The sequence below is a fragment of the Aricia agestis genome, chromosome 12 (assembly GCF_905147365.1).
Source record: "Aricia agestis chromosome 12, ilAriAges1.1, whole genome shotgun sequence".
Lineage (NCBI taxonomy): Eukaryota > Metazoa > Arthropoda > Insecta > Lepidoptera > Lycaenidae > Aricia > Aricia agestis.
In genome coordinates this window covers 10,735,897-10,753,024 of record NC_056417.1, presented here as the reverse complement: position 1 = coordinate 10,753,024, position 17,128 = coordinate 10,735,897, and the positions used below count along the sequence as shown (strand labels likewise).

General features: G+C 36.5%; 1 protein-coding gene across 1 annotated transcript in view; it reads right to left on the bottom strand.

Annotated features, from left to right (window-relative positions):
- LOC121732814 (growth factor receptor-bound protein 2) overlaps positions 1-17,128 on the bottom strand; it is a 32,053-nt gene that overhangs the window by 3,256 nt on the left and 11,669 nt on the right. Inside the window, exons 4-5 of the mRNA XM_042122807.1 lie at positions 13,570-13,735; positions 520-630 (exon numbers count right to left, since the gene is read on the bottom strand). Of these exons, the coding sequence (XP_041978741.1) occupies positions 520-630; positions 13,570-13,735 (277 nt within the window). The remainder of the gene's footprint in view (positions 1-519; positions 631-13,569; positions 13,736-17,128) is intronic.

The window sequence follows — 17,128 nt, the reverse complement described above, 5'->3', positions numbered from 1 at the left end:
CCTAAGGCTACATAGCGGCACCTGTGCGCATTGTGAATCAGGATTCAGGGCCCTCTAGGCTTAGCATAACAACATTAGAAACTGCAAAGAATCAAACGTGGTAGAGCCATGCTTTGGCACGAATGGACCGGCTCGACCGGAGAAATACCATGGGGACACAGAAAACCGGCGTGAAACAGCGCTTGCGCTGTGTTTCGCCGAGTGAGTTTACCGGAGGCCCAATTCCCTACCCTTCCCTTCCCAGTTCCCTATTCCCTTCCTTACCTCCCCTACCCTGTAATCCTATTACAAGGCCGGCAACGCACCTGCAGCTTTTCTGATGTTGCGTGTGTCCATGGGCGACGGAAGTTGCTTTCCATCAGGTGACCCGTTTTCTCGTTTGCCCCCTTATTTCATAAAAAAAACTGACAGGTTTTAGTGAAAAAATGGCTTTGTCAATCTGTCAGTTTGTATACTCTTCCGTAGAAAGAAACAGTTTCCATGGTGGCCATGCTAAGCTTACTGGTGTATAGTACGTACCTGCCACCAGTGCTGGTCGGAGCGGTCGGTGACGGTGATGACGTCGCCGCGGCGGAACTCCAGCTCGCCCGCCTCCTGCGGCGTGAAGTCGTACAGCGCCTGCACCAGCATCTGTCGACAGCGGATGCGCTCAGTCAGTATGTCATCCACTAGGGATGGCCGAAATGACCACCACGACCGCTCAGTATGGCAGCAATAGATGTGGCCGAATAGGCCGAAAGGTGTAACAAAACTAAGTGGTATGTATAAAGCCCGTCACAGACTTAGCTATAATATATATTAATATACCGTACCATAATATGTATCTGTATCTAATATGTATCTGTAGTAGCTACCAGAAATATACATATATTATAGCTGAGTGTGCGGTCACGCGAAAATTAGTATAGAAAATATATAGTAATATGCCTAGCTATAAAAATATTAATATATAATATTATAGCTAAGTCTGTGACGGGCTTAATGTAATACTTAAGGGTGTGTATGTGTCCCTTATATGTATAAAGTTCACTGTAAAAGTAGCAGTGCTAAAAGAGTTTTTTTGTGATTTGTAAATTTAGCAAGCGCGCCAGTATCAGAAGTTAAAAAAGTTACTCTTTCAACGCTGTTACTTTCATAGTGAACTTTATAAATAGGACACATACACACCCTAAAGTATTATCACTATGTTTTGTTACACCTTGTAGATTTCCCAAACTTATTTTGTCTACCGCCCACTTTGAGAAAAAAACATTTTTGGCACCCCCTTTGTTTCACCTACTTTTAAATTAAAGCCTCTACACAACGCCCTCGTTTTTTTCTGGGTCCCACACCGCCCCCCTTTAGGCCTTCAGCGCACACAAGAGGGCGTTATCGCCCACTTTGGGAAAGGCTGTTGTAGATGGACAATTAATGTCCATAAACCTTTAAAGTATCGTAACCACTAGGCAAGGGGTTACCAGACTCATTTTGCGTACTTTACTGCCCACTTTGAGCACAAATTAAATTAAAGCGCCCCCTTTGTTTTAATTTAAAATGCATCCAGATGAAATAAGTCACCCGCCAAGCCACTACACAACGCCCCCATTTTTTTCTGGGTCTCACACCTTTAGACCTTCAGCGCCCACAAGGGGGCGTTATCGCCCACTTTGGGAAAGGCTGCACTAGACAGCAGTTGGTGGACTTGGTGCGCGACATGTCACACAACGACATTCAAATACCCATAGCTTAACAAACCAATAGCACTTCCGCACAACATTGCCGCTGTCACAATGCTGCTGTAGCAATGTTGCCAAGTTACTGCTGATGCAACATTGTCGCCACGACACTGTTAAAGCAACATTATAGTGCATTAGTGCCTCGCAACATTGCTGTAGATATTTTGTCACGCAACATTTACACGTATCTTAGCTGCCGCGAAATTATGTTGAGCAACAGTGAACAAGACAAATTCATATAAATGTCTAACTTGATAGGTATCATTAGATCAGTCGTAAGATTGACAATGGGTATGAGCCCGAAATTAGAGCCAACACCGCCATCTTGTAAAATCTGATACTTTACAAGATGGCGGTGTTGGGACTTGAGAGACATTGTAAGTTACAACAGTAAATGTGTTACAATTTGTAACACATTTACCTACTGTGCAATGCATCCAATGCAGCGTTCGTGTCATCCAAATATAATTATATACTAGCTATTTGACCGACCGCTTTGCTCGGTATTCGATAAAACACGAATAAAATGATATTTTCTAAAAATGATTTTTGATGACAATTGTTACGCATAATTATACAATTCCAGATCCTCATGAGTCATGACAATGTCATCCGTGTACGAGAAAAAGTGTCTGTACTAATTAATTAGTTTCTTTTAATGCGGCAGTTGAGACAGCTATTACACCAGACATCTGTATATAACTAACTCGATTCAATATTCATAATAAATTAGAAGGAAATAATTTCAAATTATCAATTCCATTAATGACTATGTATATTGTATATTGTATCATTTTTATAAATCATTGTGTTGGTAACTATAGAGATTTAATAACATTTTGATCGAATTACATATAGTATGATAAATACACTCATAAAGTGGTATAAATATCTTAAAAAGTGCTTAGCGTTCGTTTTTTTAATACATTTCTTCATTAATCATGCCTTGTAAAAAAAATCGATTTTTAGATTTAGTTTTAATACCACTGAAGCGTAACAAACCACATTAATTTTATTTTCGTTCTAATCACTGTATGATTCACACAGTAATAGTAACAAACAGTACTATTATGATAAGGTATTTTTATACCGTGTTTAATGAACCGACTTCTGTTTAGTATGTGCTAACTACTGAATGTTTTTGTTAATAGTGCTAAGGATAAAAATATTTACTATTTATTTTATAATTATTTATTGAGAAAATGTAAAATACAATTCAGCTGCCGAATGCAGTGGGAGTTGGGACAGGACTCAGAAGTGGTTCATCTGAAATAGAAAATCAGAGATTTATAAACTCATCTCATCCGCTAACTTTATCGAAACTCATATCAGGGTGTCTGTCTGTCTGTCTGTCTGTGGTCTCTTCACGTCCAAACCGCTGAACTATTTTTTTTTTACTTTTTACCTCGAAAGGATATAGGATACGTTTTATCCCGAAAAAATGTACGGTTCCCGCGCGATAAATAAATTTCGGCACAACGGAGTTGCGGCCGTCATCTAGTTTTAATCTTATTTTAGATGCTAGGTAATTTTTGGGATAACAATCTACTATTATATTAAACCCTTTTATAATCCGAATAAAATGTCTGAATGTCGAGGGAAGGACTTACTTTTGGCCGTTTTATTATATTCAATTCTTTTGTTCTGATTTTAAATTAAATTTTGCCTAAATATATCTCTATATCTATATTTAACTTTTGAGCTTACCATATTTTAGATACGTCATGTTAGATATGAGTCATGACTCATGAGACAAATAAATGCTACGAAATCTACAAGTTGATCCTACCGACTGCCCTTAAACTTGACATTAATATGCACCACAAGGGCATTATACTATCAGAGAGGTTGATTCATAGGCAGGTGGCAGACCTATGTAATTTGTTTGCGTTATGTCAAATCCAACCATCACCACGACTAACGTTGGATTGCCGTAACCCTGCCAAATAACGCAGTTTCTCTATGAATCTATTTCTTCGGTACAAATTCCATCACATTCGTACAATATACGTCGATTTGCTCCCGTCTCGAGCCGCGTGCGGAGGAGCGAGAAGTTCATTTTTCACGGCCGTCAATTAAGATCGAAGCGCTGATAGATTCTCCTCACTCGTCTAGCGCCGCGAATCATCAGGGTATTAATATATTTTCAACCGTTTGGAAGCAACACACATTTTATTTCAGCAGTAACAACGACTGGTTATTGTCAGGTAAGTTCCCGAACCGGTGGTAGGAATTGTAGATATTGAAAAAATATTTTGTCAAAAATTAATCTATAAGGGTATCAATCAAAGAGATACCTTATTTATATAAGGTAACTCTGATAAACGACACCCATGCGAATCCAATATTATGAAATATTAATTTTTTTGATGCTTGTTTGTTTATCATCCACAATTAATGATTTCGTTTAATTTTGTATATACTAACGTCTGCCTATTGTCTGCTACCTCTTAAGTTTTCACACCCACCAACCACACTCTAGTATTAAGATCACTGACTAATATAATTCACTCCAAGGGCTATTCTCGAATATCGCTCAGATGATGGAATACGCACCTGGATTAAGGCTTCAACGTCAAAACTTATAACTGGCGGCAGAAGTTTCTGACATAACATAACTCAAGGGAATTCTATAACTGAGATTCAGTGTAATAAAGGATCTAAATATAGAAAATTATAAAGGACTGATGAAGAACACAGTAAAATCCTATCTAAAATAGATATATTATACCGATATACCATATAGTAGGTTGTTAAGAGAAAAAATATTAACTTAATCCTAATAGTAAAAAATCTCTTAAAAATTGTTTGTATTTTTAAGAGACACCTAACTATAATAAATATATACAAATATTAAGAACATAAGCAAAGTATACTTTCAATTTTAAGGACATATTATGTAATCTTAATTAAAAAATAAAAAAATTTGAAAACTAATTAAGAAAAACTTATTAAGAAAATAAAGAATTTCTTTCAACATTAAAAAAAAGTCAGAACTATAGGACTACAGACATAAGTAAGGGATTTCTTCAAGTTCAAGATGAAACCAAACCCCAATACCCATTATCCTTTAAAATCCTTAGAGCGATGGGATTTCCATGGCGCATCATACACTATCTCGATAAGGTCATCAAGCAACAATTATACCATTATCGGGTGTAAGTCAGTGTGACGGTCGCGTCGTAATGTATTCTAACCCTGGATACGCTTCAGCGGTCTCGGTCAATGAAACTTTCTTACCCACTAGCCTATTTTCACATGGACGTTGTTAAGAGGATACCACAGCGGCTAGAGAAATGAAAAAAAAGTACGTGTAATATCTATAGCTGTCTCCCTTACCTCAAGCCTATACCGCCTATAACGCGATAGAGACAACTGCAGAAAATCCAGAAAATCAACGATTCGTTGTCCCCTGATTCCTTCTCCAAAACTTAACCGATTTAAGTACTTTTTTCATTAAAGATTTAAAAAAGGCTTGAGCTGTGTTCCTATGTTTTGCTTTTTTTGTATAATCTATCCAAATCTGTTTTCTGGACGTTTGAACACAGTGGAAAATCTGGCCATTTTTTTGGGTTTTTGAACGTTCATATCTTATTTAATAATTAAATTATGAAAAAAAAGAAAACATAGGGACATTGTATTAGTGGCCGTAGATATTCAGGAAAAAAATTATAACTCTACTAGCATTATCCAGGGAGGAAACAGGGGACAACGTTTGTATGGAAAAAATGGCGGTGTGGAATCCTCTTAAACATTTGTGTATCATCCCAGAAAAAAAAACGTATTGAGCTATGAATGCATTCATGTTCCTTAGGTCATTTAGATCAAGACTGCATTCATAAGTCAACAAAATATTTTTATTTTTTGTGAGCTAATACACAAATGCGTAACAGCGACCATAAATAAATATATTGTACCATCCCGTTTATTCAAATGCTTCATCTACTATTTTGATAATTGATTCCCATTTGTTTTTTTTTATTTTTGGAGGAAAAACGTGATATGGTTATTTTAAATTTGTTCGTCCATCTGAGATTTAAATTTACCTAAACATTGCTTATAACAACTTATTTTTTTTTACTTTAAAATTTTAGACATTGTGTAAATAATTTTGCCCTTTAGACCTTCAAAAGGATAGCAACATAAATCTAATTTATTATAACAGACGTAGATTGTTAATGTAGAAAATGACCTGTAGTTCCATTTCTCTTTCATTGAACATCAATATTTCATATGACCACGCGGTACATAATTTCCTGTAGGTACAGGTTAAAAATAATCATCATGCTGCCCTAGCACACCGTCAGTAGACAAACCTACGAATAATAAAAACTAAGGAAGAATCTCCGTCAAAAAACGTGCACCAAAAGGTTACAAAATGTGACCCGAATACATGCATATTTTATGCATGTGTTCGGTACACATTTTTCGTGTATATATACTCGAGTGACATTTAACCAGGTTGACATGATAATTATTGTCAAACTCATTTTACAATTTGTTTACTTACTTTTTATGTAGCTTTTTTTATAATATTTTTGTTGTTAAAATGGGGAACTAATTTTTTTAACAGTTATTTAAATATTTGAGATGTTAAATTATGATCAGTTGAAAAAAATATTGAGCAGTTATTTAATTTTATGGCGGTTGATTAATTATTGCGACTGTAAAACATGGACAGTAATAAAAAAATTAGCAGTCCAATAACTGAATGAGCGGTTCGATAACCACTTAACAGAAGGCCTACTTAACCACGGATACCGTAGCGGGGGGACGGAGGGGCATAGCCCCCCCGAAAGTGATTTTCGGGGGGCGCAGCCCCCCGCCAAACAAACACAATCCAGAAAGTCCAAGAGTAGGTTAGGTCAGGTTAGAACTTAGACCACAGCTAGTCTCTTTGTGTTTGTCTCATTAAGTTTACATGTTTTTGTAAAATTGCAAAAATAATATAATTACAAAATGTTTACAAAGTCGCCATGACAGCGTTATACAAAATGTAACAATTCAAGCTTAGAACCAACCTACGCGTCAGTGATGGAGCGTCAAGTTGCATCAAGTTGTCAAATGTGTTTTTTGTATACAAAACACACATTTGACGCGTAGGTTTGGCCTAAGCTTTAATCATAAACCAAATTTTAGGGTCTGGCTGACATTAGCATGAAGTATTTTATTTTGACAGATTTCCTAAGAATACAATCCAACGAAAAAAGTGAATTATCCTACTGCCGTTCGTTTAGAAAGAAACGAACCGAATTGGATGCCGAGCCAGATTACTCGTTTATGTAGCCATACACTTTAATAGTCATGATTATAATATTTTGTATTAGTCATGACCAAAATATATTATAGAGATTAAGAAAATCTGCACTACTTATTTGCACCGTAAGTATTTTTATTTCAATTCTGTAATAATTTAGCACATCGATTTTTGTAATCTGAAAACGTCTTTTCTAGGTGCTCTGCACAGTTTTAGATTAGTCCGAGTCTTACAAGGTTTGTACAAGATTATTATAATATTATATTATTATTATCGATGACAGGAAGACAGAGAGGAAAATGTTTGATTTTAAAATAATTATTATATTATGCTCCTTTCTTCGTGATAGTAGATGTGCTTGGTGTATACTGCATAATACTATTCGCTTGTGACAATTATTGTCCACGGCTTTGTTTCATAACTTTGACAATGGCAGGTATTACACGCATCAATATTAACATGATTCTAGTATCACGCGATTCACAAGTGTACTGTGATACTGCGATTCGGCCTATTACACCATCAATATTATCACGAATCCCTGATAATATTGATTATTGAATATTGATGCGTGTAATACCTGCCTTTGACAATAACCGCGCAGGCTGTCGTCCGTCCGACTTTTTACACCTTGTTCCAAAGAAATAGAAGTAAATATCGAATAGTCGGTACTCGATGTCTGTCGCCGATCCGTCAATTGTCTCTATTTTTGGCGAATGTGCCACAACACTATTTATTGCGCATGTCGAAATCATGTCATGCCATTGCATGGCAAGCAACGCCACCAACAGTTGCTTATATTTGGTTACGGTCAAGTCGTAAACAGTTGGCGTTGCCATGGCATTACATTATTTGGACATGCGCAATAAAAGGTTTCTTCCGACGCTCGGGAAAAACGATCTTTTCCGAACAGTGACGAAAATCACTTTTGGGGCACTGTACGTTACCTGGGATACGTCATATGACCTTGGCGAAAATCTGAATTGTCATATATCTTAGTGTACGAAAAGGAGCCAAATTTAAAACGGTTGAAGTATGGGAGTTACGTTTCCTTAGTTTATTATTATTCGTAGATACAAACGAAAGAATCTAAATTTTGACAGTTTTACCGGAAAAACATAGGAGAAAAAGTTTCTTGCGTATCTCAATTTATCCCGTTTTTGAAAATCTATAATATGTCAAGCATGACGACCATTTTTATCCGTTTTTGACATTCACTTTTCTTATTATGGCACTTCGGCTATAAAACCATGGCCAGTGTCGAGTAAATGGCGGGAAACAATGTTCTAGTATAGTAGAAACAATTTTTAGCATCGTTTTTATAATAATATTATAACGTCAGAACTCAGGTCTACGCGCAGATCGTCCAATAGTATCGTTTTTAGCGCGAAGCACTACGCATATGCGGCCGCAGCATTAGGCTTAGTTTTTTTTTTTAATGAAACATGCATCAGTAGGCCCGAGAGAACCGCAATCCGCAACCAAAGAGTATATTATAAACTACGTAACATCCGCAACCATCTTCGGTGTGTATGATGCTCTGAGTTGCCAGAAAATGAGTTTTTTTTTCTAAGTGAATCTAATAGGCCCTGACTCGTAATTTTACAAATTTTGTCACATCGCTGGAGTCTAGATAGCGAAAGATGAGACTGGAAGAAGGCGGCAAATTAAAAAAAATCGACGTATAGCAATTAGCAACCCTGTCTATAGCCGGAATTATAGTTTTGATCTACGAACTACGAATAATAATGTTCCTTAGTTTTTATTATTCGTATTTCGTAGATCAAAACTATAATTTCGGCTATAGACAGGGTTGCTACACGTCGATTTTTTTTTATTTGCCGCCTTTTTCCAGTCTCATCTTTCGCTAGCCAGACTCTAGCCTCTTTGACATCTGACATCATCTGACATCTCATATTAGAATGTGTGGTACGATTACCGTTGCTATTTTTAGTTTCTTGTCTTTGTCCACTGAAACTCGAGTCGATGGGTGGCGCCATGCTCGGGAAAAATATATGTAGACATGGGAAAGAAACTGCCATTACTTTCTTTTGAAGAATCGACTGGGCAACGCCGTGCTAGCCACGCTGATCGTCATAAATAAAGATGTGATTTCGCTTTGGCGGTATTGAAAAAGGTTTCTTGAAAAATTTAATTGAAAGGAAAACGCAGTATATTTAAATATCAGTATAATATACCGTAAGGATTGCAAAAAACGGATTAAAAAAAAATCCGGATTATCGGATTTTTTCATCCTCAAATCCGGATTATCAGGATAATCCGGATTTATTGTAATTTTTTCAATATTTTTGATAAACAGCTTTAAATTTGAGTTATTTTCTTATTATTTCTTTATTTAACATTCATTTTAACAGTGCAAAATGAAACATCTTGAAAAATTTCACATGGGTGTAAAAAGGAAGTGATTAAAATAACAGTATCTGGTACTTTAAATATTATTTACAACTTAAAAATACCTTGATTTTTTTAACTATGTATTTAAATATGTGAAATTTTAGTTCACAAGAAAATCCTAAGCAATCTCCGCTTTATCGATGACTTCGTCATATTTGAGCCTACAGCCGTCAACCGCACATCATCAAATTATGCTCCAAGATCTGCAAGCCTAGAGGTGGAACTTACAAAAAATAGGTCAAAGACACAAACAATGATCAACAGTACGAGAAGTAGGGTCGAGGTAGACGAGCAAGGAATTCACTATGTCAACGAGTACCTGTACTTGGGCCAATAATTAGTTTCTTATGATAATAGAAAGGCAGAAATACTGGTCCATGAATAATGGTGACTAACTAATCTCACTGAAGCGCAGACTCGTTGATATGTGTATTTCGCTCGTCATAACCAACGATGCACAATCTTGATCTTTAACCGATTTACGATTTATAAAAATTTCCAACTAAGAGTCTGCCAAAGAACAATAAAGCTCAAATCTCAACAAAACAAAAAAAAAAAAACAATGTGCTCCCAAACTAGAATCAGAGACGTGGGAATAAAAACGGCCAAGCTAAAGTGGCATTGGGGTGGTCACGCTGTCCGCATAATATATCTAGGCTGGATATCGACTGAGTGGGTATCTATTAGCCTAAGAAAAGATAGTGCTATGCTCTGGAGGTGTTTTTTTCCTCCGAAGACAGACCACTGTAATCCTGACGTTACGATGACCCTTGAGGATATATTGTGAGTCCTTCGTATTCTAGTACCATCTCCAACCCAGTGCTGCTCATAAATTAATATTTAACGATGTGATTGGGATTGGTGCCACAAATTTCCTCTTTAGTAAATTAGGAGAGTTTTTGCTCTGTAGTAGAGCAGTAGAGTCAAGTAGAAGGCGAATAGATGTGTCACAGAATCTGCAGGTCGTAATGCTATTAACACGTATTCTGTAAAGGTGCTTGTTGAGCTTACATTGTCCAGTTAGGCTTCTGGCAAGGATTCAATTTGTTTTTCTTACTAGCCAACTCGTCAGCGGTTACGTTACCAATGAGGAACCAACGATCGCGAAGACTTTAGCCTAGAACACGGTTATAAACTCCCCACTGGAGGCATATCAGCTGGGCTGGCAAACGGTGACGCTGGAGCAAGATAAGTGAAAGATTCGGGCGGCGCCTTTGCCCAGCAGTTGGATAGTATGTTTATTTTTAGGCTATTGCACAGAATAATGACTTAAAATAATTATTTAAACTTTTAATCAACATTTAATTTTATTATAAACTTACTATATTCCTCTATTTAATAAGACAGAATCACAAATCAGCATTGGTTACGTAAACAATTATAATTTATAATTATATCCTCAATGTAAACAAAAACTACATAATATGTATTTTATAGAAAAAACATTGTACTTATTCAATACTAAAATGTTTTAAAATAATTATAAATCGTCATTGCATTTATATTATCATATAGAAAACATAATAATATAGTAAAATAAAAGAAGAGCTATTTTATAAGAAATTAAAATATGTCGTTATTTCTTTTAAATAAAATGAAAAAATGTAAAGAAATGTAAATTTACAACCACCAAATAACTACACATTAATATAATACAACATTCCATTAATGTTAGACATACAACATTCTGACTTTGGCACGTGTAGACCAGGCAAAGTTGTGATAGCGCCTTTAACACCCTCAATGCCACCGACTCACGTGGAGAGTTCACGTAAATTTGATTCCAGTGCCGACGACTCACCAGATGAGTTCAGTGTTTTTCTGCTTAAAATTATAGTTTAGACTAAATATAGTTTAGCATAAACTAAAGATTTATGCGGTGGGCCAGGCGTGGAGATCCCGTTTATTTTTGAAAGGAAAAAAACGATTCTGCAATGCCTTGAACTCACTAGGTGAGTTTCTGGACGTAGATCCTCAAACTGTAAATGTGTAATTTTTTTAATGAAATAAGGGGGCAATCGAGCGGGTCACCTGATGGAAATGGCGAAAAACAGCGCAAGCGGTTTCACGCCGGTTTTCTGTGAGAACGTGGTACTTCTCCGGCCGAGCCAGCCCATTCGTGCCGAAGCATGGCTCTCCCACGTAAATTAATATGGAATGTTATAAATTATAATTTTAGTGGGTATATTTTGATGACATAGTCCAATCATACCTAGTAGCTATATTAATATTATGTTGTTCTATGAAACATAATACTCGGAATTCGTTATTCGTGATACGGGGAATTTTGTAATAATATTTTCTTAGTTAGCATTATTATTCAAAATACAGAGGCGCCAAAATATTTGTGCTTTTGAACAAGGACAAAAATGACGATATGGAATTTCAAATTAGTAAGTTTATCAAAAAATATCCAAACATGTAGGCAAGTATTTTTAACCGCTAAGATTTTTTTTCAAAATTTCTCCCTTAAGGGGGTAAAATGGGGACTTAATTGATACTAGTCCGGTTTGCTTTCCAAAAATTTACATAGCCGAAGCCACAGGATAAAGGTTGTAACTTATATAATAATTTCTATCTCTACAAGCATAAAATACGTCTAATTTATATTCATACTTACGATATGCCTGTAGAAAGTACATTATGCAAAGTCTCGTAAATAAAATTATGAAAATATAACTCAGAGTAATGGAGCCGAACTTTTATAAGGCTGAAGCCAAAAATAAAATAAATTTCAGGCTTAGTAATTTCTCATTAAGAAACGCTACATCGAGTCCTGAAAGAGATATATAAGTTTCTGCGATACAAATGCTGAATTTCGTTAACTTACGTCAAGTTACAAGTTCCAACAATATGGCTCTAATTTTGAGGGACGTGACTTCCTGCGGGGCTAAAATGGTCACATTTAGCAATTCCTCTCAATCAATTCAGCAAATGAATTGTCAAAACTGTCAAACTGACAAATGTCAAATTAGTACGAATTACTAGACGTGAATTGCAAGCAGAATTGCATTTGACGATTTAAAAAAATGAATCATATCATGATTCATATTATGATTCTCCAAAGCGACCATTTTAGCCCTGCTGATCATTATTCCAAGTGTCAGATGAGCGAGAAACATAGTGAATCAAAAGTTTCATTAGCTCTAGGAGAATAATTATTCCTATAAAAAAAAAACAAAACATAAATGACGATTGGTGGCAAAAAAACTATAGCAGAGCCATGCTTATCATCTGCTCTATATTTATATACTGACTCCCAAAAAAGAGGAAGCATTCCTGTAAGAAAGAAGCTGAAAACCACGCAGGGCTTCAACCTTCAACAGTTATGTAAACCTGCCGAAACCAGCTCCGCAGGCGTGTTCACGACGCTGGCATTTAAAAAAATAAAAAATGTTTTATTTCTCAGTCAATTTGAATCAATTTTTTTTCAGAATGTCTACCTGATGCCTACCACCGGTTCGGAAACTACCCCGGCGAGAAGAACCGGCGTAAGAAACTCGCACGGGTCCCACTTTTTACCAAAAAAGTGAGAGAAAAATTGACAATTCTGTAACTTAATATTATATACAATATCAACATATATAATTGTAAGTCATATAATAATGGAGAAGTAGCCTTACAAGAGGCTAACCCACTCCCAAGATGTGCCATCGTTTATGAAATCATTGACCTTATAATAGGCTTTGGCACACAAACGCTCTTTGACTACTTTTTTAAATTTATTAAATTTTTGGTATAAAGTCTGTGCCAGCTATATCCACTGACTTGTCATAATTATTATGGCGCTGGCCAGTTAGGAGAATTACCGTTGTCTAGGTTAGCTTCTTCTACTCAGTTTGATTTATTTTGATGTATAAATGTAAACAAAGCTTACTATGGTCAGCGAGTAGCGACACTGCTTCTTGTTTAAACCGCTTACTCCAAACGAGTTTGAAAAAAACCGACGTGGAAAAACAATCTTAAGCCCCAATTTCAACAACGTCTGTTAGTGTTTAAGAGCTTGTTAAAATGTCATGTCTTCTCTTTCATTCATAAGAAAAACGAAAGAGGTAACGTGATTCTAATTCAAGCGTTAACTTTAACAGTCGTTGGTGAAATTAGGGCTAAAGGAAGCGGTAAGTATTCACCATGTGGATTTCGTTTACATTTCCATCAAAAATACTACTCCAAAGTCGTTACCTCCTCAGGCACCACGTCCCTCAGCTTGACATCCTGCAGGCGGCTGACGGAGGCGGTGCGGTGGTAGTCCACCAGCTCGTTCAGCGAGTTGAACTTCACCACCCACAGGAAGAACTTGCTTGAGGCGTCGCGGAGCACCTTGAAGTGTTGCACACCGTCAGGACATCTGAGGGTTAAAGAGATGGAGGCTTAGTTTTTTTTTTAATGGAAAGCGTACAAAGTTGTTGAGTTCAGCCTAGGTTGAGGTTCAACATCAAAGGTATGGATTTTCGGTAAAGGGGTTCAACATCAAAGGTATGGATTCTCGGTTGAGGCCTGAGGGGTATTTTTTTTATCCATCAAAGCGTGCAAAGTAGATTTTGGTGTTATTATTTAAGCGGTTAGCATATAAATTGAAAATAGGTAACTGATGCATGTCTGTGATTGACAAGTAGTTCCCGACTGAAGATGGACTTCATCTACTGTATATTTACTCTATGGTATTTCGTAGAAAATAATTTTACTATATTCGTGTCTTTACTATGCTTAAATATTCGAAAATCGAAACAATTATTAAGAGATATGAAACCTTTGGCATCATTTTGGCTCCAGCCTCAAGTTCTGGTGATAACAAATTAAGCGTTTTTATTTTTTTGAGTTCCGTTAAAAACCAGCATTTGGTTGATTTGTACGTCAGTGTTGATGCTGATAGTATAATATATCGCGGTAGACGTGCGTAACCTACACAAACCGTCGGATTCTGGAGCGGGGTTATGTTTAGAATTATTTTTAAAGTTCACTGTGAGTGTAATCGGAATTGATTGTGGCGAGAAACGCATGGCATTTGGTCAGCATGCGCTGGGAAAATATTTGGTATTTATAGTTTTTACCCAACACTTTAACGGTGTGAAGTAATTTTTAGCCGACTTGCAATAAAGGAATAGGTTTATAAGGCAAATATTTTTATAAACTCAAAGCTTGAGCACGATATCTAGTGTTTTGCCCGGGACTTTGTTCACTTAGGAATACATTTTTCTGTAATGAAAAGTCCTTTCTCAGGACTCAAAAATATTAAATACGAATTATTATTACAAGTTAATGCCTTATATTAATAATTATTGTAGTCTACGCCTGTATACCGTACACTGTGTACAGTCAACAGTCAAAGTTCACACAAACTCTAAACTGCAAGCCAACATTTTTTATTTAAGTAGCTTAAATTCTGAAAAACTAATTCATGTCGTTTGGTCCGTTTATTTATCAGGTCTACCATAAACGGACGCTGTTAATCATTCGTGTATCATACCACAAACAAATTACATAATAATAAGTAATAGTTTTGAGTTATGAATGCAGTCATGTAACGTGTTCTTTAGATCATTTATATTTTAGAATAAGACTGCATTCATAACTCAATAGCAAAAATTTTGTGGGTTAGTATACACAAATGCTATAAAATATATCAGTTGATCCGTTTATTTAGCAACAGTTCCCATATAGATATAATAATTAATAATATGTCATGAATCGTGTGGGCTTAAAAACAAAATGTGATCTAATTTAGAACCGTTTACTATCGGCACACCATTGCTATCAAGGTTAACATTACTTTAGTCAAATTGCATAACAGATTCGTGTTAAGGCCAGAGGAAATTCTTTGTTGGTCATATGTTTAAATGATATACAATTAATTTATTATTTATAATAATTAAATATTAGTATTATTGGATAGCCGCGCTGAAGTTGTAGAGTCACCAGTCACCACAGTTCCAGACTATGATGTAGTGTACTATATAACTGCAAAGTTTGCTCTCTGAATCACAATTTAACAGCTTCAGAGTTAAGGGCTTTTACTGGGCAAAGGGCAAAGGTTGTAAACCACCCACCAAGAAAATAAAAATTCACCCTTTCAATTAAAATTCCGGAGAAATAATATTATATCTAAATAAATAACCTAAAACTTGTTCGTAATAGTTTATACCGAACAAGGATACCGTATACTAAATAAATTCTGAGAATACAAAAATTTCGTATTAATCTAGATTAAAAGAAATGTATAATTGAGGGACACACTAGTCTATAATTAGCGTGTCACACAGCAAGCTGGGTCACATATTGTGCTATGCTACTAATTAGTAAATTAGACGTGAAATGAAAAATTTGGGGGGGATTCTTGGAAATGCTATTGTATTCTATTGTCGCGGTCACCGGTGTCCTTACGAGGCTTGGTGGGTTATTTTATCCTACTGGAATCAAGATTCTAGATCAGATATACTCAACCTGCTGCCCGCAGACCGCATGTAGCCCGCCGGGACTTGGCCGCAGTCGTAAAACTTTTTTGATTTATCGACTGAACCGATTTAGATAATATTAGTCTTAAAATATTCGTGAAAGACCAAAGAAGGTTTATATTAGTGGTACGAAGTTCAGGGTCATGTAGACTAATATGTAAAAATAATTCTCGTGCTTGTGCGCGAACTCCTTTAAAACGGCTCAACCGATTTTAATGTGTATGTAGTGAATGTACTATCAGAGAAGTTGATCCCTACGCAGATTGAGGACCTAAGTAATTTGGTCGCGTTACGTCAAATCCATCTGACCGATCACACCTAACATTGATGGTTGAATTGACATCAGCCCACCAAATGACCTCGGTCCGTCTACTGCATAGACTTAATATATACTGTCGTAGGTTTATGGTCTACTGCCTAGGAAATAGGAATCAATTTCCTCGATGGAACATTCGTTAGGCCTGAGAATAGGATTTTATCTACATTTTATATTGATAGTAGAAATAATTCATATGGCAAAACAACGTTTGACGGGTCAGCTAGTTTCTTGATAAGAGATTATATTCTGTTAAAGAAATAGACGATCGACCTGCATCCACTCCCGCAAGTTACGACCTCGAAAACGAACCGACGCGACGCCCCTCCGAGACTAATTCCCCGTATTTAACGACATGATTTAATTGAACTATGTGTCAATTAGCACGAAAGCTTCGGAATAGTTACCGTCTAGTCACGATGATTGGATAAAATCATAATGAAAACTTTTTATAAAAGTGTGTTTCTCAAACCTCTTCACGCGTGAAGGGAATGCATACTAATATTTTATACGTGGGAGAGCCATACTTCGGCACGAATGGGCCGGCTCGACCGGAGAAATACCACGTTCTCACAGAAAACCAGCGTGAAACAGCGCTTGCGCTGTGTTTCGCCGAGTGAGTGAGTTTACCGGAGGCCCAATCCCCTACCATATTCCCTTCTCTACCTCCCCTATTCCCTTCCCTTCCCTACCCTCCCCTATTCCCTTACTTACCCTCCCCTATTCCCTTACTTACCCTCCCCTATTACCCTGTTCCCTCTTAAAAGGCCGGCAACGTGCTTGCAGCTCTTCTGATGCTGCGAATGTCCATGGGCGACGGAAGTTGCTTTCGATCAGGTGACCCGTTTGCTCGTTTGCCCCCTTATTTCATAAAAAAATTATAAAATATATTTTGCGAAAGTGTGTTTGTCTGAATGTCTGTCTGTCACCTCTTCACGTCCGAACCGCTGAACTGACTTTGCTGAAAGTTATA